This window comes from Crinia signifera, chromosome 3 (assembly GCF_055691185.1).
Source record: "Crinia signifera chromosome 3, ASM5569118v1, whole genome shotgun sequence".
Lineage (NCBI taxonomy): Eukaryota > Metazoa > Chordata > Amphibia > Anura > Myobatrachidae > Crinia > Crinia signifera.
Window position 1 is genome coordinate 20,519,714 of NC_139219.1, and position 24,487 is coordinate 20,544,200.

The window sequence follows — 24,487 nt, forward strand, 5'->3', positions numbered from 1 at the left end:
ATGCTTCTCAGCAGTTGCCAAAAAGCTTTTGAACAATTAGCAAAAGAGCTGTAAACATTAACCAACAAGCCATTTCTAATTATGCACTTTATATGAAGCTCTTATTACTCTTATAGTGAGTAACTATTTTCTATTTTTTTTTTTACTTTTAGTTGTAATTTCATATGTTTCAAATATACAGTTTAAAGAAGTTGATCACATGTAATATATAATGAAATAATATCAAGAAAAAAGGTAAAAATGTGTAAACATCTATAAATTGGACCTTAGTGAATTTGTAATTTGCATAAAGCAAAGGTAGTTTTGGACATCTATTCAATTTTTCTCCTCCTGAATTGTATTTCGATCAATTATAACGCTAGCATAAATAATGTCCCATAACTCAAACTTTTTTTTATTGTCTGAGTCCTTATCACAAAGGAAGGACCTCTGTTTCAAGAATATAAGTAAATATCTTTCAAATGACATTGATAACAATCTATTATAAGCTGTTAAATGAAACTGCCTAATACTAATGTTCGCCACTAAGTAATACCCAGGTTTAGAATATTCCATTGATATGTATGTTGTTCTTTAAACTGCCTCTTCGTTCTCTAACCATAAACATTTAACTCCATCCCACTAATCGAATATGTTTTTTTTGTACTAGGATTGTAATAGAAGAAATATACAATTCAGCATCATTATAACAACAATAACTGCTTAAACAACCCAAAACTACATGTTTCATACATCATCTGTTTTTGACAAACATATTAATGCTTCTCAGCTGTTGCCAAAAAGCTTTTGAACAATTAGCAAAAGAGCTGTAAACATTAACCAACAAGCCATTTCTAATTATGCACTTTATATGAAGCTCTTATTACTCTTATAGTGAGTAACTATTTTCTATTTTTTTTTTTACTTTTCGTTGTAATTTCATATGTTTCAAATATACAGTTTAAAGTAGTTGATCACATGTAATATATAATGAAATAATATTAAGAAAAAAGGTAAAAATGTGTAAACATCTATAAATTGGACCTTAGTGAATTGGTAATTTGCATAAAGCAAAGGTAGTTTTGGACATCTATTCAATTTTTCTCCTCCTGAATTGTATTTCGATCAATTATAACGCTAGCATAAATAATGTCCCATAACTCAAACTTTTTTTTATTGTCTGAGTCCTTATCACAAAGGAAGGACCTCTGTTTCAAGAATATAAGTAAATATCTTTCAAATGACATTGATAAGGATCTATTATAAGCTGTTAAATGAAACTGCCTAATACTTATGTTCACCACTAAGTAATACCCAGCTTTAGAATATTCCATTGATATGTATGTTGTTCTTTAAACTGCCTCTTCGTTCTCTAACCATAAACATTTAACTCCATCCCACTAATCGAATATGTTTTTTTTGTACTAGGATTGTAATAGAAAAATATTCAATTCAGCATCATTATAACAACAATAACTGCTTAAACAACCCAAAACTACACATTTCGTACATCATCTGCTTTTGACAAACATATTAATGCTTCTCAGCAGTTGCCAAAAAGCTTTATAACAATTAGCAAAAGAGCTGTAAACATTAACCAACAAGCCATTTCTAATTATGCACTTTATATGAAGCTCTTATTACTCTTATAGTGAGTAACTATTTTCTATATTTTTTTAACTTTTAGTTGTAATTTCATATGTTTCAAATATACAGTTTAAAGAAGTTGATCACATGTAATATAAATTGAAATAATATTAAGAAAAAAGGTAAAAATGTGTAAACTTTTATAAATTTGACCTTAGTGAATTGGTAATTTGCATAAAGCAAAGGTAGTTTTGGACATCTATTCAATTTTTCTCAACCTGAATTGTATTTCGATCAATTATAACGCTAGCATAAATAATGTCCCATAACTCAAACTTTTTTTTATTGTCTGAGTCCTTATCACAAAGGAAGGACCTCTGTTTCAAGTATCTAAACAAATATCCTTCAAATGACATTGATAAGGATCAATTATAAGTTGTTAAATGAGACTGCCTAATACTAATGTAAGCCACTAAGTATTTCGCATGATTTAGAATATTCCGTTTATATGTATGTTGTTCTCTAACCATAAACATTGAACTCCATCCCTCTAATCGAATATACTTTTTTTCGTACTAGGATTGTAATGGAAAAATATTCAATTCAGCATCATTATAACAACAATAACTGCTTAAACAACACATTGGAAACTTCTAAACAAGCCGAAACTACACGTTTCATACATCATCGGTTTTTGACAAACATATTAATGCTTCTCAGCAGTTGCCAAAAAGCTTTTGAACAATTAGCAAAAGAGCTGTAAACATTAACCAACAAGCCATTTCTAATTATGCACTTTATATGAAGCTCTTATTACTCTTATAGTGAGTAACTATTTTCTATTTTTTTTTTTACTTTTAGTTGTAATTTCATATGTTTCAAATATACAGTTTAAAGTAGTTGATCACATGTAATATATAATGAAATAATATTAAGAAAAAAGGTAAAAATGTGTAAACATCTATAAATTGGACCTTAGTGAATTGGTAATTTGCATAAAGCAAAGGTAGTTTTGGACATCTATTCAATTTTTCTCCTCCTGAATTGTATTTCGATCAATTATAACGCTAGCATAAATAATGTCCCATAACTCAAACTTTTTTTTATTGTCTGAGTCCTTATCACAAAGGAAGGACCTCTGTTTCAAGTATCATATCAAATATCCTTCAAATGACATGAACTGTTGGATGCTAGTCTGGAAAGTATAATGAAAAAATTAGAGAACACACTTCTAAAAGAAAACAAGGTCTGGTGGGAGACAGTCATACTTGAGAAATATTTATCCAATCAAATAATCCCCAAAGGCCTACAGATAGACAAAAAACCCTCTTTCAGTTCATCTTCAGAGGGATTTAGGGAAGAATGGAATAAGATCACTAAAGACTGTTCCTTTTCATTGATTAAATTAATTATAGAAGAAAGACGTAGGGATCTTGGAGATCTAAATGATGAAATCAAGAAATATAGAGACTTGATCCAACCCTTTGGGGATATGCCTGATTATAAAGAATTGGAAAAAAGAATAGAGACAAACATAAAAAGTAAAGAAAAAGTTATTATTGACAAAAAAATCAGGAAATTTATTAGAGACAAAAAGGAGCAAAGTGAATGCGAGGATAATCACGCCATGGATATACCGGTCCTAGAGTGTGATTGCTTAGATCTTTCTATACATACCCCTGAAATCGGGACCAGAAAACGGAAAATAAATTATGTCAGAAATCAGAGGTCGAGATCACGTCAGGAGGTTAATAGGAAGCCCAACATTCACTATCCAGACAGGAATGTGAGACTCCAGAGAACAGAGTTTAGACAACGAAGAGAGACATATAGGGAGCCGAATAGGGGCTATAGAGATAATTGGAGATATAACAATTACAATAGACGTCCATTTATCAGGGACGCAGCCCAAAATGGTGAAGGGCGTATAGAAAATAGGAATAGGTTTTCTCCTCTTCAAACAGAAAATGTGGAACCCCTTTTTTTAGAGAGGGGAAGACCCCACCCCCAATACAGGGAGAGGGGGTACAATCGCTAAAAATTAATAAAAGAACACACAGGGGTAAAAGGGGGAAGCGCCCATTAGAAAGAAAACATGGGAAGAAGAAGAAGCGGAAGAAAAAACAACAACCTATTGTGGAGCCAGTCTCGACTTCTGTCGATCATATTTCAGAAGAAAAAGGTGTAAAAATCTTTAATATTAGTTCCTACAAATTAAACATCTATGAAGAAAAGGTACTTAAAAGAGGCCTAAAATATGCTCCATCCGTTCCAGTCAATAAGTTCTCTACATTTGTGGACGTTAACAAATATGTCAGGAAACTGTGCATAAAAAAGTTCTTTCTAATGAAGGAAAACAATCCAGAAATTAGAGACGAAGAGCCACCACTTACGTCTTATAAACCTAGATCAATTTTCTTTCCCTCCCATATTAAAGGTAATTTTATAGATACCTTTAGTTCACTGGTTCAAGATGACCTAAAGGATATAAAATCAGAAAAATTCCAACGTAATTTAAGTTTTAATGAGAGGAAGGCCCTAGAAGGGTTAAAAAAGAATTTGGATTTGATTATAAAACCCACCGATAAGGGTGGGGGGGTGGTGCTCATGGACCGCCAATGGTACGAGACAGCAGTCAGTACCCACCTTGACGACTCTACAACATATAAAAAACTCAAGGCAGACCCTTCCAATAGGATCCAAAAAGATTTAGAGAATCTGGTGAAGAAATACGTATCCAATGGCACACTCGGAGATAATGAAGAAAAATTTTTGGTCCACACAGAGATCACCATCCCAGTGATCTATCTGTTGCCAAAAGTTCATAAAGATCCAAAAAATCCCCCAGGACGCCCAATTGTGGCGGGTATAAATTCAGTCACAGCGAACTTATCCGAGTTTATTGACCATTTTTTGAAACCCTTGGTGTTGCTAAATGACTCACATCTGCAGAACACGGGGGACGTTCTAAGATTCCTACCCATGGTCCAGTGGGAGGAGGGAATGTTCCTCGTGACTGCGGATGTGAAGTCCCTATATACCATTATCGAACACAAGAGAGGAGTGCAAGCAATCGCAGATTTCTTAGAAAAAAGCGACATAAATCCACAGGCTAAAGAACTTATCAAGGAGGGGGTACTGTTTATCCTATCAAACAATTATTTCCTTTTTAATGGCACTTTCTATTTGCAGTGTAACGGCACTGCAATGGGCACTAGGTTCGCCCCTAGTTATGCCAATATATTCATGGGCAGTTGGGAGTTAGAGTATATTTGGCCAAAAGAGAGACATGGGGCGAACCTGGTAGCCTGGAAGAGGTACAGCGATGACGTGCTTTTTATCTGGCATGGAGATAGGGATTCATTGGACGCTTTCTGTGCTTCTTTGAATGAGAATGCTTGGAATATAGAATTCTCATTCAATATTAGCACCACAAGTGTGGACTTCCTGGATTTAACCATCTTTCCAAAGGAAGATAAATTGTGTACTAGAACATTTTACAAACCCACAGATTCAGATTCATATATTAACTATGATAGCTGTCACCACCTCAGTTGGCTCAATTCTATTCCGAGTGGCCAATTAAAATGGATTAAACGAAATTGTACAAGTAAAAGCACTTATCAAGAACAAGCACAGAGCCTTACAAAGAAATTTTCTGAATGCGGGTATAAAAGTGACCTTATAGAGAGGGCAGTTACACAGGTGGGAGATGCATATAGACAAATGCTGCTGACCAGGGAAACCAAAGTAAAAACAAGATAATAAATACGAATGGGCATTCATTTCAGGGTACAATGTGCACTATAAAGAAATAGAAAAATCATTTCGGAAGCATTGGAAAATCCTGAAAAAGGACCCAATACTGAGAACGGTGTTACCTGAAAACCTGGCATTCATATATAGGAAGGCCCCAAATTTGAAGGATAACCTTGTGAGCAGTGCCCTTATCCCAAAACAACGGGAAGGATATGTAAGAACCAAGGGCTTCCACAGGTGTGGTGTATGTGTGGGATGCCGAGGGATAAAAGGAGAAGGGGACAGCAAAATACAAAAAGTTATAATCAATGGGAAGGAGGCGACCATCCAAGATTTCATAACCTGTCACACAAGCAACATTGTATACATGATTAAATGTACATGTGACTTGGTGTACATTGGTAGAACCTCCAGGCCTCTGAAAGTGAGACTGGGGGAACACCTACGAAATATAAAGAAAGGGGTGGAGACCCATGCGCTATCAAACCATTTTAAACTAAAGCATAACTGTTCCACCGACTCAATAAAATGTTTTGCTGGTATTAAACTCATTAAGAACAACATGAGATATAAAGACACTGCATCGTTATTAGCAAAAAAAGAAATGCAACTAATCTATGAATATGGCACTTTAATACCTGGGGGCCTGAACTCGGACTTCGAGTTGAAATGGTTTTTGTAGATATATATTTGTTTTTTCGGTACTCTTTACCTAGAACGGCGCCCATCGGGGTGATCGCGGGATCGCGGGCAGTACATAAACGGCCGCGACGCGATGCCCGCGATCACCGCGATTTTCCCATAGGGAACAATGTTAAAAAGTCAGATTGACCGCGATTTTGCATTCAATGCCTCAATGCCCGCGATTTTACCATAGGAATCAATGTTAAATGGGCTACAGAGCCCAAATAGGCTCAATTAACCCTTAAATGTCACCCCAATTTTTTGACGCCACCCCACGATCCACGCCAACCCGAAGCGTGGCGAGCGCAGCGAGCCCGCGAGGGGCGGCGGTACGCGTCCTCCGACCTTTTCATGCCCTACTATCCACGTCGGCGTGGAGTTGAGAATAGAATAGTGTGGCGAGCGCAGCGAGCCACCGAGCCCCGCGAGGGGACGCGGATACCTTCACAGTTATACGCGTCCCCTCGCGGACTTCACAGGTGTCCGTGGCGACGCCGACACCTGTGAAGCCCGCGAAGGGACGCGTTTACCTGTGAAGGTATCCGCGTCCCCTCGCGGGGCTCGCTGCGCTCGCCACGCTTCGGGCTCGGTGGCTCGCTGCGCTCGCCACACTATTCTATTCTCAACTCCACGCCGACGTGGATAGTAGGGCATGAAAAGGTCGGAGGACGCGTACCGCCGCCCCTCGCGGGCTCGCTGCGCTCGCCACGCTTCGGGTTGGCGTGTATCGTGGGGTGGCGTAAAAAAATTGGGGTGACATGTAAGGGTTAATTGGGTCTATTTGGGCTCTGTAGCCCATTTAACATTGATTCCTATGGGAAAATCGCGGGCATTGAGGCATTTTACATTAAAATCGCGATCAATTAGGCTTTTTAACATTGTTCCCTATGGGAAAATCGCGGTCATCGCGGGTACATGATTTTGATGTACCCGCGATTTACCCGCGATGCCCGCGATGACCGCGATTTTTTACCCCCGACGCCCGCGATTCTGATCGCGGGCGCCGTTCTAGGTAAAGAGTACCGTTTTTTCACCTCTCCCCCATTTGTCCTGCACATGTCACTTTAATCTAATACCACCCTTCATAGTTTTACCTTTTTTACTGCTCTTTTAAATAATGTATTTTTTAAATAATGCATTTAGATGAAATCACTGTTTTTAATATGTACTTTTTTATGCTTGATTATTTATATAGATAAGAAAAGTGAGACCGATGAGAGATAAGTTGCTATGGCAACCAGAAATAACATCCTGGGTTTTGAGAACATCTACTGGCTATGGCGATCACGTGACCTAAATCATGCGGGCGTCACGGTAGAAACTTTCCCATAGCCGGACACATTCCCACCCGGAAGCCAGGGATCGGCCATTTTTGATAAGGGAATAACGTGCCCATACGCAAGCAGTACGTTTAGCCTATCAGCGGACGGACCAGCAGGAGCGGGTCACGTGACCGCTGCAACGTCAGAAGCGTCAGAGTGCTGACGTAAGGGGGAACTTTTCCCTGATTGGACAGCCGGCCAATATGCAGGACTTTAAATACTGCTGGACGGGGCTCATTCAGGAATACTTCGCAGCCTTGATAAAGACCACGGTCGTGGTCGAAACGCGTCGGCTTATCACTGAGAGGACCACAAGGGACCCACTACCGATGCGGAAATAAGGAGGAGATAACGCTACCTGTGGACTTACTGCAGAAGTCAGGGACTAGCGCTGAGTTGCATATATTGCCCATTTGAGAATCTAGTGGCCCACTAGTTCTCCACAACATCTGGTAATTTGCTGACATTCTTTCTCTCCTGCTTGTGGCACATCTGGAGTGGTTTTCCTATTATAAATGCGTAATAGAGAACTTTTTAACTTAAGTTCTCCATGTTTTATGTTGTGTATTCAGTCCTTTTGTAAGGATTTTTTTATCCGATGTTATCAGTGGCGTAACTCCCGGAGGCAATGGAGTCATTGGCCGCCGGGCGTTAGACGCCAGGGGGGGCACAAGCCGGCACCGAGCCCCTGAAGTTCTCAAGAAATACATGCGTGCACGCAGGGAGGTTTGCAAGAATGTTAAAACCCCCTGCGTGTCAATCCATCAGCCTGGCTAAGGGGATGGAGGAGCTTAGGCACACAGCAGGCTTTGTATCAGCCTCCGACTTCCGCAGCCTGTGCTAGCTGAACCCAGAGAGGAAGCTGCAGCACGCAGCTCCTCTAAAGAAACGCTCCGCTCCTCTTCTCCCTCACAAAAGCCCTGCATGCACTGATCGGCCACTTCCTCCTTCCCCCGTGCGCCCGGGGCACTTCCACGACCGCCGCAGTCTAGAGGATGTGGGTGACAGCCAGCCTTGGGATCCTGTCAGGGGCTCCAGCTGTCCAGCAGAGCGCTGCCTGGCTGGAGAGATAATGTGTAATGCACACTTCCAGGTAACTGCACTAACTGACATCTCTGCTGCTGCTGATGATGAATCGATGTACCTGTCTCTCCCCCCTTCCTGTCCTCTCCACTTCTCTCTCTCTCTCTCTCTCTCTCTCTCTCTCCTCTTCTCTTCTTTTATCACTTTTCCCTCTCTCCTCTTCTCTCATATATATATATATACAGTATATATATATATATATATATATATATATATATATATATATCCTTATGGTCCAGCACTCCAAAGCTGGGTTCCACTACTCCTGATGGCCACTAGAGAATGCAAAAAGCCACCCAGTAGAAGAAATGAGAATGACCCATATATAGCTACGTCAGCTACAGGTGGAGGGCACAGCAGTTATATGGGGGACACATGGCATCACCTGCCGTTTCGTGGTTTTGTGCCCAGCGCTTCCCCAGCACAGCACCTCACCTTGAGTAGCAAGGGCGAGCGCCAGGCACAAGGGAATCTGGCAGCTTCAGTCGATGACTATGGCAGCGGCTTTCACAGTGGCATGATCTAGGAATCATAGGTGCTGTATGTAGAATCTGGGAGTCACTGATGTAGTCTGTAGTGTATGGGGGGGGGGGGGGCAGATGCGATCTGTGTTTTCTGGGGGTCACCGCTGCGTGGATGTGTGGTTGGGGACACTACCATCAAGGTCGCCTCCGGGCACCTGGTATGAACTTACGCCACTGGATGTTATTGTGTGCTATATGTATTAAATCTGTCTACGCTATGATGGTTTTTCTTTATCTCTTTTTCGCATGATTTATACTGGAGATACTGGAACAGAGAACAGCACATGATCTATTGGATTATAAAATAAGATTTTAACGTATAATCTGTCTGATTTAAATATACATGTGGAAGGGTTGAGGCGCAAAAGTGTTGGGAGATAATATCTTTTTCTGTTGCATATCCAGGAGGGGTGTGGAATTACCTCCATTTATCTCACCAACAGATTTGCTGCCCACCTGGGAGCGCACTATCTGTGAACCTGAAACCTTCTTTCTATAACAAAGTCTTGGAAGCGGTTAATACGTGTGAGACTCGCCTATCAGAACAAATCAATAAAGTGCAGTCGGATATTATGCTCCTGCGAGATGACGCGCAAAAAATCTGAGTCAGAGTATCCGAGGTCGAGACCCGGGTATCCGAGATTGAGGACACTATTGGCCCGATTCAGAGCCAGGTTAAAACCATGGCGGGTAAACTATCAGAGATCCAAAATAAGATGTCGGATATGGAGGGGCGGCTGCGCCGTAACAACATTCGCTTCGTAGGATTCGAGGAAAGAGTGGAGGCCAGCTCGCCCGAAAAATTAATCGAAGATTGGCTAAAACAAAACCTGGGGACAGAGGCTCTTTCCCCCTTCTTTACAATTGAAAGGGCACATAGGGTCCCATTCAGGGCTCCGATACCTGGCGGTCCCCCACGTACTTTAATCGCAAAGATATTGCACTTTAGAGACTGGGACAATATTTTGAGATTAGCGAGAACACGGGGCGATCTTTCCCACAATGGGAAAAAAATCTCCTTATTTCCTGACCTCCCATATGAGGTGCAAAAGGAGAGAGCTAGATATAGAGATATAAAGGCGAGATTCAGAGAACTGAATATAAAATACTCTATGCTCTATCCTACAAAACTAAGGATCGTGACTCAGGATGAGACCAAGTTTTTCCTCGCACCTGGGGAAGCTGCTGCTTGGTTGGATAAGAACTATCCAACCAATAGACAATTAGCTAATGTATAGGTGTGTGGTATTGATTAGAGCCAGAAATTGGCGATAAGTAGAGATCTGATATATGCCTGGACATTTTCTTGTTTTTTTTCCTTCTGCTTATGGAGATTTTGATTATATAATGATCCTTAGGAAATGTAAAAAGAGTAAAATGCTGTTCAGTGTGTACACGGGCATGGGGTTGGGGGAGGGGGCGGGAATAATCCAAATCCAAATAAATAATACAGATAGGCATGGAGTCCCCCCGGGGGGCTGGACCCGCCTAAGGTAAAGTGACCAACAGTAGATAGCCCTTAGTGAAAGTTGGAGGTTTGAAAGGGATATCTGATTGGGCAGGGTTGAAGTAGGTATGCCTAGCTGGGTAGGCTATACAGGGAGGGGGGTGGGTAGTGGATATATGTTTTATGTTGTGTGTCTATGTGTTTGTGTAATGTGCATGCAGCCTTGTGGAATTGTGGAGCTAAATATAGAACAACCATGTTACCCCAGCTGGATTCAAAAATGCTTGTTAGGAATTATACCTGAGAGGAAATGGTGGGATTCTTGACCTGGAATGTGCGTGGGCTAAATGAGAAGGTGAAGCGTTCCTTGGTGCTTAAACAATGTAAGGCCCTTGCGGCCGTTATAATCTGTCTCCAAGAGACGCATCTATATGGTGATAAAGTACTGGCATTAAGGCGCCCTTGGATTGGAACGTCTTTTCATTCTCTGTTTTCTTCATCTGCTAGAGGGGTTTCCATAATTATTAAGAAAAATATTGTGTTTGAACTTATTGCGTCTAGAATAGACACTAGGGGCGAAATGTAATGGGTGGCGATTTTTTTTTTTTGCGTTTTTTCCCGCAAAATATGCCGTTTTCGGGCATTTCCCGAAAATCGCATATTTTATAGGGTGCGATTTGCGGCAAAAAAATCGCATTTTTTGCCGCGAAATCGCACATATTGAAGTGGTGATTTTTAGTCACACTTCAATTCGCATCCAGATGTTTTCCCATTGGAAAGCATCTAACTCGCACATATAATAGGGTGCGATTTTTGGTAAAGGTTACCAAAAATCGCAAAAAAAAAACAGACCAGGTTCTGGCTGGCGAATTTGACAGAACCATGCACAGATCATTGTGATCTGTGCATGGTTCTGTCCAAAAAAAGGTTTAAAAAAAAAAACGGGAAAAAAACGGCGTGGGGTCCCCCCTCCAGAGCATAACCAGCCCCGGGCTGAAAGATCCGGTCCTGGTTTCATAAAATCACAGGAACAAACAAGTCGGGGTTCCATGCATTTTATAAAACCAGCACCAGGCTCAAGGGCCGGTCCTGGTTCCCAAAATACGGGGGACAAAATGACTGGGGTCCCCCGTATTTCAAGAACCAGCACTGGGCCCAACCAGCCAGCAGGGTAATGCCACAGCTGGGGGGAGACTTTTTATACAAGTCCCCCCAGCCAAAGCATTCAGCCCTCTGACCGGTCAGCATGGGCAGGGGTCCTGGGGGAGTGGGGACCCCCCCAAAGAAGGGGTTCCCCCCCCCCTCCAGAACTTACCAGCCCATGCTAAAGCCCGGGCTGTCCTCGATGCCCCTGGGCTGTGGGCATCGAGCTGATGAATGGTGTAAAAAATAGCTGAAATCCTATTGTATATTGCTGCGGAACTATGAGTCCCAGCAAGCCTGCACCACATGCAGGGACTTGGAGAACCACAAGTCCCAGCATGTGGGGCAATAAAGGGCCCGCTGGGACTTGTAGTCCCACAGTAGTACAAATAGTTAAAAAAGTACACAAACACACTGACAGTAAAACTTTATTACATTCGGAGCCCATACATCCAATACTCACCTATGTTGCCATGAAGGATCGGTCCCCTTGTCCAGTAGAATCCACTGCGGTGCCTGTGGAGAGAATTCATACTCACCGGACGTCTTCAGCGCTTCTCCGGGTGCCCAGCAGCATTCTTCCCACGGTCCGGTGTTCTGTTTACATCTGGGGCTCCGCCCCCAGACCGGGACTTAGCCCCGCCTACCAGCCAATGATGGTCCGGGAAAACCCCCATGCTGGACCATCATTGGCTGATGCTTCGTCCTTTTGTAAGGATTTTTTTATCCAATGTTATTGTGTGCTATATGTATTTAATCTATCTACGCTATGATGGTTTTTCTGTATCTCTTTTTCGCATGATTTATACTGGAGATACTGGAACAGAGAACAGCACATGATCTATTGGATTATAAAATAAGATTTTAACGTATAATCTGTCTGATTTAAATATACATGTGGAAGGGTTGAGGCGCAAAAGTGTTGGGAGATAATATCTTTTTTCGCTTCCAAGACTTGTTGTAAAGTAACCTCATTTGGCTGTTCGGTAGTACTCCCCCCCTTTGTAGGGGTACTTTGAGGGGTATTTTCCCGAGAGCCATTTGGATTTTTTGCTTGTGTGCGTGCATATTTCTCCAACCTTGCGGCTGCTGTGTTCTGACCTGTTTTCCCCATACTAGTGATATAGATGTTCTTAGTTGCCTGTACTTGGGTTTCTGTGGGGCAACTGCTTTAGATGGTTTTAAGTTTTCTGTATCCCTCTACCAAGCCCTATATAGGACCATACAATGTTCCAGAAATAGAGATACTTTTGAGAGGGCTTGCACAGACACTTGTGTCTCTGAGGATTATTTCAGGTAGTGCTCTTACTTTCTGTCCAACACCGTCAGTTAAACTGCGCTTCACCACACACACTTATTGATTGCTTATGGATAGCTTAATGCCACTTATCAAAGTATTGTTACCACAGGCGATGTTACTGATATTAATCCACAACGAATTCAGGTGGTAGGATATTCCCCGTCTGCAAATCACTTATTCCAATTAAGCTACTTATGGCTATCTCAGCTATTTTAACCAACCTAGCCGGTCAGACACTCAGTACATAAATACCCCACAAAACATAGTCCAATCGACAGTCTTGGCAGTGAGAGTAGTTCCACCCGGGTTTTTATTTTCCACTCAATGAGCAGTCCATTTATCATTCAATGTGTGTGGACTTGCCAGCAGTATATACATTAAATCAAGCACATACCTGTATTTATCTTCCCCCAGACAGCATTTCCATATCCTTCACTGTGTCTCTCCTGGCAGTCAGCAACCAGTGTCCACAATAGTTGGAGTTACACAGGATTAAGTAGGGACCAGGTCCTATTCAAGCATTGGCAGCCTCTCTTTGCCTTTCCCCACAGAGGATCTCCGCCAAGTGGGAAGCACAAACTTAGCTCAGCCAGAATCCTCTCTGCCGGGTCTGTGGTGCAGGGAGTCTATCAGTGTGCCCGTGCTAGGTCTCTCAGCGTTCTCCTTAGATTGCTCAGGGCGCCGCTCAGTCCACGCCGACCACGCGTCCCGGCACCCAGGATGCACCGGGAGAGAAGCGACACCAACGTCACCCCTCTCCGTCTGTCTCGGCTTCGGCTCCAGCACCCAGCACGCAGGCGCGGCCGCCCGTCTCTCAGAGCACCCAGCCCGAACCACGCCACCTCAGCTCCTGGAAAGATGCCGCTCGTGGGGACCGACAGCTGGAGGATCAGCGATCAGAGCACTGTTCAGGTGGACTCGGTACACTGGCGGGGAGGCAACGTGGGGTAGCTAGCGGTCAAGCATGGAGCCGCCGGAGAGCTTAGACCTCCTCTACGCACACGCCGTCGTGACCCCACCCCTTCCACCTATTTTCAAATGGGTGCATTTATACCCATTCGATCTTAGTAAATTATCCCCTATGTGAGTGGGTAATGGAGACAGCAGGAAGCCACAGACTAAAAGCCCATACCCCCTGGGTAATTTTGAGCTCAATGGTGCAGTTACAGCTGCTGTATAAGGGATGGTGTAAAGCTCATGGCCCTACAGCTGTTGTGGACAGGGCCGGATTAAGGTCTGTGGGGGCCCTGGACAACAAATTTGTGGTGGCCCCCCACAGATCATGCCGACGATGCCCCCCCCAGTAAAGTTAGCTACCCTCCCCCAGTCAGCCCATGCCTCCCTCATGCTGCCTTACCACTCCGCTCAGCTGGGACCTGCAGATCTTCTCTGTGTGGTCCCGGCTCCCCTCCTGCTTCTGCTCTGTAAATGGTCCATCACAAAATGTCTGCCCCCGTACAGCAGACAGTTTCACAGAACTGTCTGCTGTATGGGGCGGACATTTTATGATAGTCCATTTCCAAAGTAGCTGTAGGCAAGGGGGGAGCCTGGACCGCACCGCAGAGAAGATGTGCAGGTTCCTGCTATGTGGAGGGGTAAGGCGGCCGCGGCACGAGGGGGGCATGGGTGAACGGGGGGCGCTGCCGACGTGAGTCCTGTCTGTGCGGCAGCATTACACTATAGGGGCAGCCGCCCCGGGACCCCCACACATCAGGGGCCCCCGCACTCACGGCGCCACTGTCAAATGATGCCGGGCAGCCAGTGGAGAAACAATAGCCCCGCAGACCCCCGGCGCCCGCACTTACACAGCGCCTCCCCGCGACCGCGGGGCTATTGTTTCTCCACTGGCTGCCTGGCATCATTTGACAGTGGCGCCGTGTGTGTGGGGGCCCTGGGGCGACTGCCCCTATTGCCCCTGCTTTAATCTGCCACTGGTTGTGGAACTACACATCCCAGCATGCCCTGCCACAGATGTTATATAATGGATTGCTAAAACTGTGGCGGGGCATGCTGGGACATGTAGTTCCACAACATTTGGAGGACCATGAGTTTGACACCACTGGTGTAAAGCTCTCAATATAGAAAAAAACAAGGGAATTAGATATATACAGCCCTGGGGTTGTTCTGATAAAAAAAATAACGCACAATTCTAGTAAATGTGATTTATTACACAAAAATAAACACATAACACATACATAAATAAATAAAAATTATATGCGTAGATGGGATCAGTAAAAAACAATAAACTGGTATAGTTCTCCAGTGTATGGCAATAACAGAAGTGAAGGAATTCGGTATACCTCAATCAGAAAAAAGTATATTTACCAGACTGTGAGAGATTTGATGAAAATGTGATGAATTACTGTCCATTCTGGCTAATAACAGATGAAAGAATGTGCAGGAGTCCCAAAATAATACCCAGTGGAGGATCCTATTTACTCAGAAGCTGTATGCAAATTAGGCAGTCACTGATGGCAGAGATTGTACATTGCTTGGTGGCTGCATAAATAGCTAGGGATAGCCATCGACCATCAATGATTTAAAATCATTGATGGTTTATGGCCGATGTTGAATACTTTTGCCATCAATGGGGGAGAACCAGATGGTTTCCCTACATCGATGGCATAGTAGAAACAATGTTTCTTTTTTTTCTTCTTCAAAGTGCTGGGACACGGAGCATAGCTCCGCCCCCGACACTCAGAAGCCCCGCCCCCACATTTTGATTGGTCCTCCGGCTATTCAGTCAAAGGTGAAGGATAACCATCCATAGCTAAATCTACGGTTATCTATCACATAGTTTCTGACTATCGATGGATGGGTGCAGAATCGCCATCGATGGCAACCATAATCCACCTTAATTATGGCAGAACTGGTTCGGAAATGTGAAGATCACACAGTCTTGCAGTAGGTTAGGTACACATGGGTGCAATATTCCTCAACGCATTTCAATGTGTATCCACGTCTTCTTCAGGATCTGAAGATGTGCATGCACCCAACTTTGCGGGCAGTGGGGCTGGGAGACTCACCCATGGGAACAGCCAGCAGTTCGTTGACGGTCCCACTGAACTCGCCCGATGACGTGAGTGGGCAGCTGACATCACCGAATGTCAGCTGTCCGCCCATTTCCTCCCGAATGAGCATGCATATCTGAGTGTCCTGAGAGTCACTTTTGACATGCGTGCACGAACCACATCTTTCAACGGTCGGCGACCATTGAAAGATGTACGAGTTACCCCCTTGCCTGCGAATGGATGATTATGTAAAACATCCATTTGCAGGCCGTGAGACCGAGCATGGTGTGCGAAGGGGGGAGGGTGACCCGGCATTCGCAGGGTGGCGAATACCCAGCCTTGCGGGTCAACCAGAATAAGGCCCAGAGTATATCAGGAGATGAGTGATGTGGCGAACTTTAGGAGATTACAATTGGATATCTTAAATTGTGTTCTGTATGCACAACACAGAAATGGAATATGAAATATTTGGAAATATGTATATTTACAAGCGAACAACAGTGATAATCTAGGAATCAGCGAAATCTGCCACAAAGCTATTCGCAATACCTTCCTGAGGCCCTGGTAATGCAATTTACCTGCATTGTACCCTCGATTTATATCCCCCCTCCAGGTATACATGACCCCAGGGCATGATGGGAAAATTGTCAAAACTGAAGGGGATCTAGACACTACCATACAATTTAGCATCACCATCTATTCAGCCTACTGCGCATGCGTTATTCACACAGAACTGACGTCGGCGCCTCAGTGAGCCAATCTTCCCGTGCCCTTGCCATCCACAAGATGGCGGCGGCCTGTCGGCTACTCCATGCTCCTGCAGCCTGTATACACCACGGCCGTCGCCCTCTCTCCTATGCCGCCTCCCAGAGCTCAGCCGCCATACGCCGCACCTTCTTACGATACTTCGAGGAGCAGAACGGACACAGACATGTCCCCTCCTCCTCCGTCCGGCCTCGGGGAGACCCCAGCCTGCTCTTCGTCAACGCCGGCATGAACCAGGTGCTATCACGTGACCGAGGTTGCAGCGACAATTGGCTGTGGGGATGGGGGCGGGTGTAAGGTTGTCATGGTAATGGATGCACAAGGCGGGGTTAGGCTGGTGATTGACAGCATTTATAAATAACTTGGATATTCTATAAAAATTTAATATACCCAGTGTACTACTGTCTATACTTCTGTAAATGGGGTAGTTATTATATCTCCATTGACTGTACTGTATATCTTCTGTGTGTATAATGTATTTAGTGTGTTGTATAACTTTGGTGTATTAGGCGTAACTGCATTATTGTTTGGTGGTTAATATGATGATCGCTGGGCTGTGATCTTGTCATTAACAGGCCATTCATATTTTCTGTTTTAGTTTAAGCCCATCTTCTTGGGGACAGCGGACCCTCGGAGTGAGATGTCGCAGTACCGCAGGGTGGTAAACAGCCAGAAGTGTGTGCGGGCCGGGGGGAAGCACAATGATCTGGAGGATGTGGGGAGGGATTGCTACCATCACACTTTCTTTGAGATGTTAGGAAACTGGTCATTCGGAGATTACTTCAAGGTATGACAAATAAAATATCCACCATTACACACATTGCGATCTGCTGTACTCGTGTCTGCTCCAAGTCACTGTACCACGTATGTGCAGTCTGCTCCATGTCACAGTACCCTGTACCACGTATGTGCTGTATGCTCCATGTCACTATACCCTGTACCACGTATGTGCTGTCTGCTCCATGTCACTATTCCCTGTACCACGTATGTGCTGTCTGCTCCATGTCACTATTCCCTGTACCACGTATGTGCTGTCTGCTCCAAGTCACTATACCCTGTACCACGTATGTGCTGTCTGCTCCATGTCACTGTACCCTGTACCACGTATCTGCTGTATGCTCCAAGTCACTATACCCTGTACCACATATGTGCTGTATGCTCCAAGTCACTATACCCTGTACCACGTATGTGCTGTCTGCTCCATGTCACTGTACCCTGTACCACGTATCTGCTGTATGCTCCAAGTCACTATACCCTGTACCACATATGTGCTGTATGCTCCAAGTCACTATACCCTGTACCACATATGTGCTGTATGCTCCAAGTCACTATACCCTGTACCACGTATATGCTGTATGCTCCCTGTCACTATTCCCTGTACCACGTATCTGCTGTATGCTCCAAGTCACTATTCCCTGTACCACGTATGTGCTGTCTGCTCCAAGTCACTATACCCTGTACCACATATGTGCTGTATGCTCCAAGTCACTGTACCCTGTACCACGTATGTGCTGTATGCTCCAAGTCACTATTCCCTGTACCACGTATGTGCTGTCTGCTCCAAGTCACTATACCCTGTACCACGTATGTGCTGTATGCTCCAAGTCACTGTACCCTGTACCACGTATGTGCTGTATGCTCCAAGTCACTATACCCTGTACCACGTATGTGCTGTCTGCTCCAAGTCACTATACCCTGTACCACGTATGTGCTGTATGCTCCAAGTCACTATACCCTGTACCACATATGTGCTGTATGCTCCAAGTCACTATACCCTGTACCACATATGTGCTGTATGCTCCAAGTCACTATACCCTGTACCACGTATGTGCTGTATGCTCCATGTCACTATTCCCTGTACCACGTATGTGCTGTATGTTCCAAGTCACTATACCCTGTACCACGTATATGCTGTATGCTCCATGTCACTGTACCCTGTACCACATATGTGCTGTATGCTCCAAGTCACTATACCCTGTACCACATATGTGCTGTATGCTCCAAGTCACTATACCCTGTACCACGTATGTGCTGTCTGCTCCAAGTCACTATACCCTGTACCACATATGTGCTGTATGCTCCAAGTCACTATACCCTGTACCACGTATATGCTGTATGCTCCATGTCACTGTACCCTGTACCACGTATATGCTGTATGCTCCAAGTCACTGTACCCTGTACCACATATGTGCTGTATGCTCCAAGTCACTATACCCTGTACCACGTATATGCTGTATGCTCCCTGTCACTATTCCCTGTACCACGTATCTGCTGTATGCTCCCTGTCACTGTACCATGTACCACGTATGTGCTGCATGCTCCATGTCACTGTACCCTGTACCACGTATGTGCTGTATGCTCCATGTCACTGTACCCTGTACCACGTATGTGCTGTATGCTCCATGTCACTGTACCCTGTACCACGTATGTGCTGTATGCTCCATGCCCCTATACCCTGTACCACGTATCTGATGTATGCTCCAAGTCACTGTACCCTGTACCACGTATCTGCTATATTCTCCGTGTCACTGTACCCTGTACCACGTATCTGCTGCATGCTCCATGTTACTGTACCATGGATGTGCTGTATGCTCCATGTCCCTGTACCACGTATCTGATGTATGCTCCATGTAACTATACCATTTAATATATGCTCCATACTACCGTAATAGAAAGTGTTGAAAAGTGATGGGCATTCCTCGGTGGTGACTAGGAGATGCCTAGTAGTGTGTGCAATTGTGGTCCACTCAGTGGGAGTGGTATGGGCGTGTCATTGCATGTGGCTGCATTCTCCGGCCCACAGCTTGACACATAGGAGGCCCTGGTAATACAGGGAATCTGCATGTGCCGTAGGGATGGTGTGATTTCTGACGGTGCGACGTAAACACAAGAAGGCACCAATCAGTATGCAGCATGCACTGGCGCTAAAAGCAGGTGTCTCAATCCTGGCACATTCGGCCACACCCATGTACACAAGGGGAGGAGTTCGTAGAAGCATTTGCATAAAATGACAGATGGGCGACCGCAGTAGATGCTCCCGCCTGGGATTTAGAAACGGGCCTCATATCTGCCTCCTCTCCCTGCAGGAAGATGCCTGTAGGATGGCCTGGGAACTTCTCACTAAGGGTTACCAGATCCCCGCCGAGCGCCTCTATGTCACGTATTTCAGTGGTGACCTAAAGCTGGGTCTACCAGCGGACGAGGAGACCAAGGAGATCTGGCTGAGCTTGGGGTAGGTACTGAGGTAGATGTTTGTGTGTTTCACTGCTGTGGCCTGTTACAATACTACACCGTAAGCTAATGTAATACTCTGATGTGGTGAAATATGTGACGCTGCCCCCAGATTTCATCTTTCTATCCCCTTTGGGTGCTAGCGATTGGTGGGACGCCAGGCGGCGATGACCTGTTCGCTAGGCTGCGAGTATACGCAGCCTAGCACACAGGTCTGAATCAGGCCCTTAGTGGTTAATGTATCATGCAGTAGTAAGAGTGAAGAAGGCGATCAGTTGTGAAGTTGCTCGTAGCAACTAATAAGCTTTGTGGTAGCATTTATTTAGTGCATTCTTATAAAGGTAGAAGCTGATTGGTTGTTTTGGGCACCTCTGCAGTGCCCCCCACAAGGAAGAATTGACCCTGCTGTCAGTTGGGCCTTATTTTCCCGGCAGCTCCCCAGGAGGGATCTTATAGGATTTGGCACTTGATGTGCCAAGTTCTGCATGGGATAAATCCCATGCGATTTATTCCATGCAACTCCCGGGGAGCCGGTTGGCGGAGGGGAGCTGGTTGGCGGAGGGGAGCCGGGCGTCGGCAGGGGGGGATGACCAGTTGCGGGCAGGGGACTCGCAGAGGTGGTGAGTGGACGCGGGCAGGGGGAGCCAGACAGTGGTGTTCTCAGAGAGCCATGCAGGGGAGGCGAGAGCTGGGAGATGAGCTGCAGAAGAAAATACCCATACAAATGAATGGGAGGCTGCTGATTAGCTGATCTCAGCCGATCATTGGCCTCCCATTCATTTGTATGTTTTTTGTTTTTTTTTAACCTCGTCTCCCGGCTCCCCTGGATTGCTCTCCAAGAACACCACCGTCCGGTGCCCCGTGCCCGCATCCACTCACCGCCTCTGTACATCCCCCGTTCCGGGCTCTTATCTGCAGCCCCTCCGACCTCCCAACTCCGATCCGATGCTCACAAGGCCGCGCATCAGGTCGGACGGGATGTCAAACCATGAGATTTGGTCCGATTTTTCATGAGATTTCGGACCAAATCTCACTAATGTATTGGGACCTTTAGTGCATCCTTTGGTCCTTAGGACCTGATCATCATGGATCGCTAATGTAGACAACAAGAAGTTGCAGATGACTGCGAGTAGATAGCCGCTGCCCAGACAGAAAGAGAAAATGCTACGTGCAAAATTGTGAATGAATTGCGAACCGATATCCACTTGTACAGTAGGTCCATACGCAAATACCAAAACATTGAAGAGTTTTTGGCTTCTGTGCTTATATGAGTAGGTCTGAGATTCCCACTAATCTGCGACTGGCACAGGCCAGAAGTGATCGGCGCTGACGTTAGAGACCCACCCTTAAGAATCATGCGTTTTTCTGCCGCACCCAGAAAACGGCAGCTTTCCACCCCCAAATGCAGGCCTCCTCTCAGTCAAACTGCGCCACTATTGCATTTACGATAAATACGTATTTTAATTCACTTTTTCCCCTCGTGCGTGCGCAGTGCGTGTGGTATGCCTGTCCAGTCATTTGATAATTGCTTAATTTGCGAATTGTCACATAAGCGATCTCTAAACTCTGAATCAGGCCCTTAGTGCCTGTGTATATATTGGAAGTGTACAAGCATTATCCCCCAGTTGTAGTCCTATGCGGGAACTGTATATTTTTAATTGTCAAATAGAAGATCTGACGGCTTCACTAGAAGCGGTCAGTCACTCGGGTGCTGGGATGCTGAGTGTGCCTTATGTAGGGTTCTAGAACATGTCCTTGTCTCTCTGTCATGTGCACCCTATCGAAGTATACTGCATTGCATTATATTTGTCCTTGTATTTCTACCAGTGTACCGCCTTCACGCCTGCTGCCATTTGGTCTTAAGGAGAATTTTTGGGAGATGGGGGAGACGGGTCCTTGTGGGCCCTGCACTGAGATTCACTACGATCATGTTGGGGGCAGAAATGCTGCTGCTCTGGTGAACCGGGACACCCCGGATGTTGTAGAGATCTGGAATCTAGTGTTCATGCAGTTTAACAGGTAGCTCATGGCAATGTAGTATTATTATTAATTATCCTGTATTTATATGACTCCACAGGGGATCTGCAGCACCCAATTACAGAGTACATAAACAAATAAGCAAAACAGTGACTTGCAGGTGAATGCAACAGGGCAATTCAAGGGTACATAACCATAGCTGCATCAGCAGAGGACAAGTCCAGGGTACATAACCATAGCTGCATCAGCAGAGGACAAGTCCAGGGTACATAACCATAGCTGTGTCAGCAGAGGACAGTACAGGGTACATAACCATAGCTGCATCAGCAGAGGACAGTACAGGGTACATAACCATAGCTGCATCAGCAGAGGACAAGTACAGGTACATAACCATAGCTGCATCAGCAGAGGACAGTACAGGGTACATAACCACAGCTGCATCAGCAGAGGACAGTACAGGGTACATAACCATAGCTGCATCAGCAGAGGACAAGTACAGGTACATAACCATAGCTGCATCAGCAGAGGACAGTACAGGGTACATAACCATAGCTGCATCAGCAGAGGACAGTACAGGGTACATAACCATAGCTGCATCAGCAGAGGACAAGTACAGGTACATAACCATAGCTGCATCAGCAGAGGACAGTACAGGGTACATAACCACAGCTGCATCAGCAGAGGACAGTACAGGGTACATAACCATAGCTGCATCAGCAGAGGACAAGTACAGGTACATAACCATAGCTGCATCAGCAGAGGACAGTACAGGGTACATAACCATAGCTGCATCAGCAGAGGACAGTACAGGGTACATAACCATAGCTGCATCAGCAGAGGACAAGTACAGGTACATAACCATAGCTGCATCAGCAGAGGAAATGTCCAGGGTACATAACCATAGCTGCATCAGTAGAGGACAAGTACAGGGTACATAACCATAGCTGTATCAGCAGAGGACAGTACAGGGTATATAACCATAGCTGCATCAGCAGAGGACAGTACAGGGTACATAACCATAGCTGCATCAGCAGAGGACAAGTACAGGTACATAACCATAGCTGCATCAGCAGAGGACAGTACAGGGTACATAACCATAGCTGCATCAGCGGAGGACAGTACATGGTACAAAACCATAGCTGCATCAGCGGAGGACAAGTACAGGTACATAACCATAGCTGCATCAGCAGAGGACAGTACAGGGTACATAACCACAGCTGCATCAGCAGAGGACAGTACAGGGTACATAACCATAGCTGCATCAGCAGAGGACAAGTACAGGTACATAACCATAGCTGCATCAGCAGAGGACAGTACAGGGTACATAACCATAGCTGCATCAGCAGAGGACAGTACAGGGTACATAACCATAGCTGCATCAGCAGAGGACAGTACAGGGTACATAACCATAGCTGCATCAGCAGAGGACAAGTACAGGTACATAACCATAGCTGCATCAGCAGAGGACAGTACAGGGTACATAACCACAGCTGCATCAGCAGAGGACAGTACAGGGTACATAACCATAGCTGCATCAGCAGAGGACAAGTACAGGTACATAACCATAGCTGCATCAGCAGAGGACAGTACAGGGTACATAACCATAGCTGCATCAGCAGAGGACAGTACAGGGTACATAACCATAGCTGCATCAGCAGAGGACAAGTACAGGTACATAACCATAGCTGCATCAGCAGAGGAAATGTCCAGGGTACATAACCATAGCTGCATCAGTAGAGGACAAGTACAGGGTACATAACCATAGCTGTATCAGCAGAGGACAGTACAGGGTATATAACCATAGCTGCATCAGCGGAGGACAGTACAGGGTACATAGCCATAGCTGCATCAGCGGAGGACAAGTCCATGGTACATAACCATAGCTGCATCAGCGGAGGACAAGTCCAGGGTACATAACCATAGCTGCATCAGCGGAGGACTAGTCCAGGGTACATAACCATAGCTGCGTCAGCAGAGGACAGTACAGGGTACATAACCATAGCTGCATCAGCAGAGGACAAGTCCATGGTACATAACCATAGCTGCATCAGCAGAGGAAATGTCCATGGTACATAACCATAGCTGTATCAGCAGAGGACAGTACAGGGTACATAGCCATAGCTGCATCAGCGGAGGACAAGTCCATGGTACATAACCATAGCTGCATCAGCGGAGGACAAGTCCATGGTACATAACCATAGCTGCATCAGCGGAGGACAAGTCCAGGGTACATAACCATAGCTGCATCAGCGGAGGACTAGTCCAGGGTACATAACCATAGCTGCATCAGCGGAGGACAGTACAGGGTACATAACCATAGCTGCATCAGCAGAGGACAAGTCCATGGTACATAACCATAGCTGCATCAGCAGAGGAAATGTCCATGGTACATAACCATAGCTGCATCAGCAGAGGACTAGTCCATGGTACATAACCATAGCTGCATCAGCAGAGGACTAGTCCAGGGTACATAACCATAGCTGCATCAGCAGAGGACTAGTCCAGGGTACATAACCATAGCTGCATCAGCAGAAGACAAGTACAGGGTACATAACCATAGCTGCATCAGCAGAGGAAAGTCCAGGGTACATAACCATAGCTGCATCAGCAGAGGACTAGTCCAGGGTACATAACTACAGCTGCATCAGCAGAGGACAGTACAGGGTATATAACCA

General features: G+C 45.2%; 1 protein-coding gene across 2 annotated transcripts in view; it reads left to right on the forward strand.

Moving 5' to 3' along the window:
- Positions 1–16,546: 16,546 nt before the first annotated feature.
- Positions 16,547–24,487, forward strand: part of AARS2 (alanyl-tRNA synthetase 2, mitochondrial) — a 28,636-nt gene continuing 20,695 nt past the window's right edge. The window contains exons 1-4 of one of the 2 annotated variants that reach the window (XM_083175441.1): positions 16,547–16,841; positions 17,203–17,391; positions 19,691–19,836; positions 21,663–21,854. In XM_083175441.1, coding sequence (XP_083031567.1) covers positions 16,554–16,841; positions 17,203–17,391; positions 19,691–19,836; positions 21,663–21,854 — 815 coding nt within the window. In that variant the 5' untranslated portion in view covers positions 16,547–16,553. Of the gene's footprint in view, positions 16,842–16,979; positions 17,029–17,202; positions 17,392–19,690; positions 19,837–21,662; positions 21,855–24,487 lie in introns of those variants that run through there. The other variant, XM_083175442.1, reaches the window with a different exon arrangement.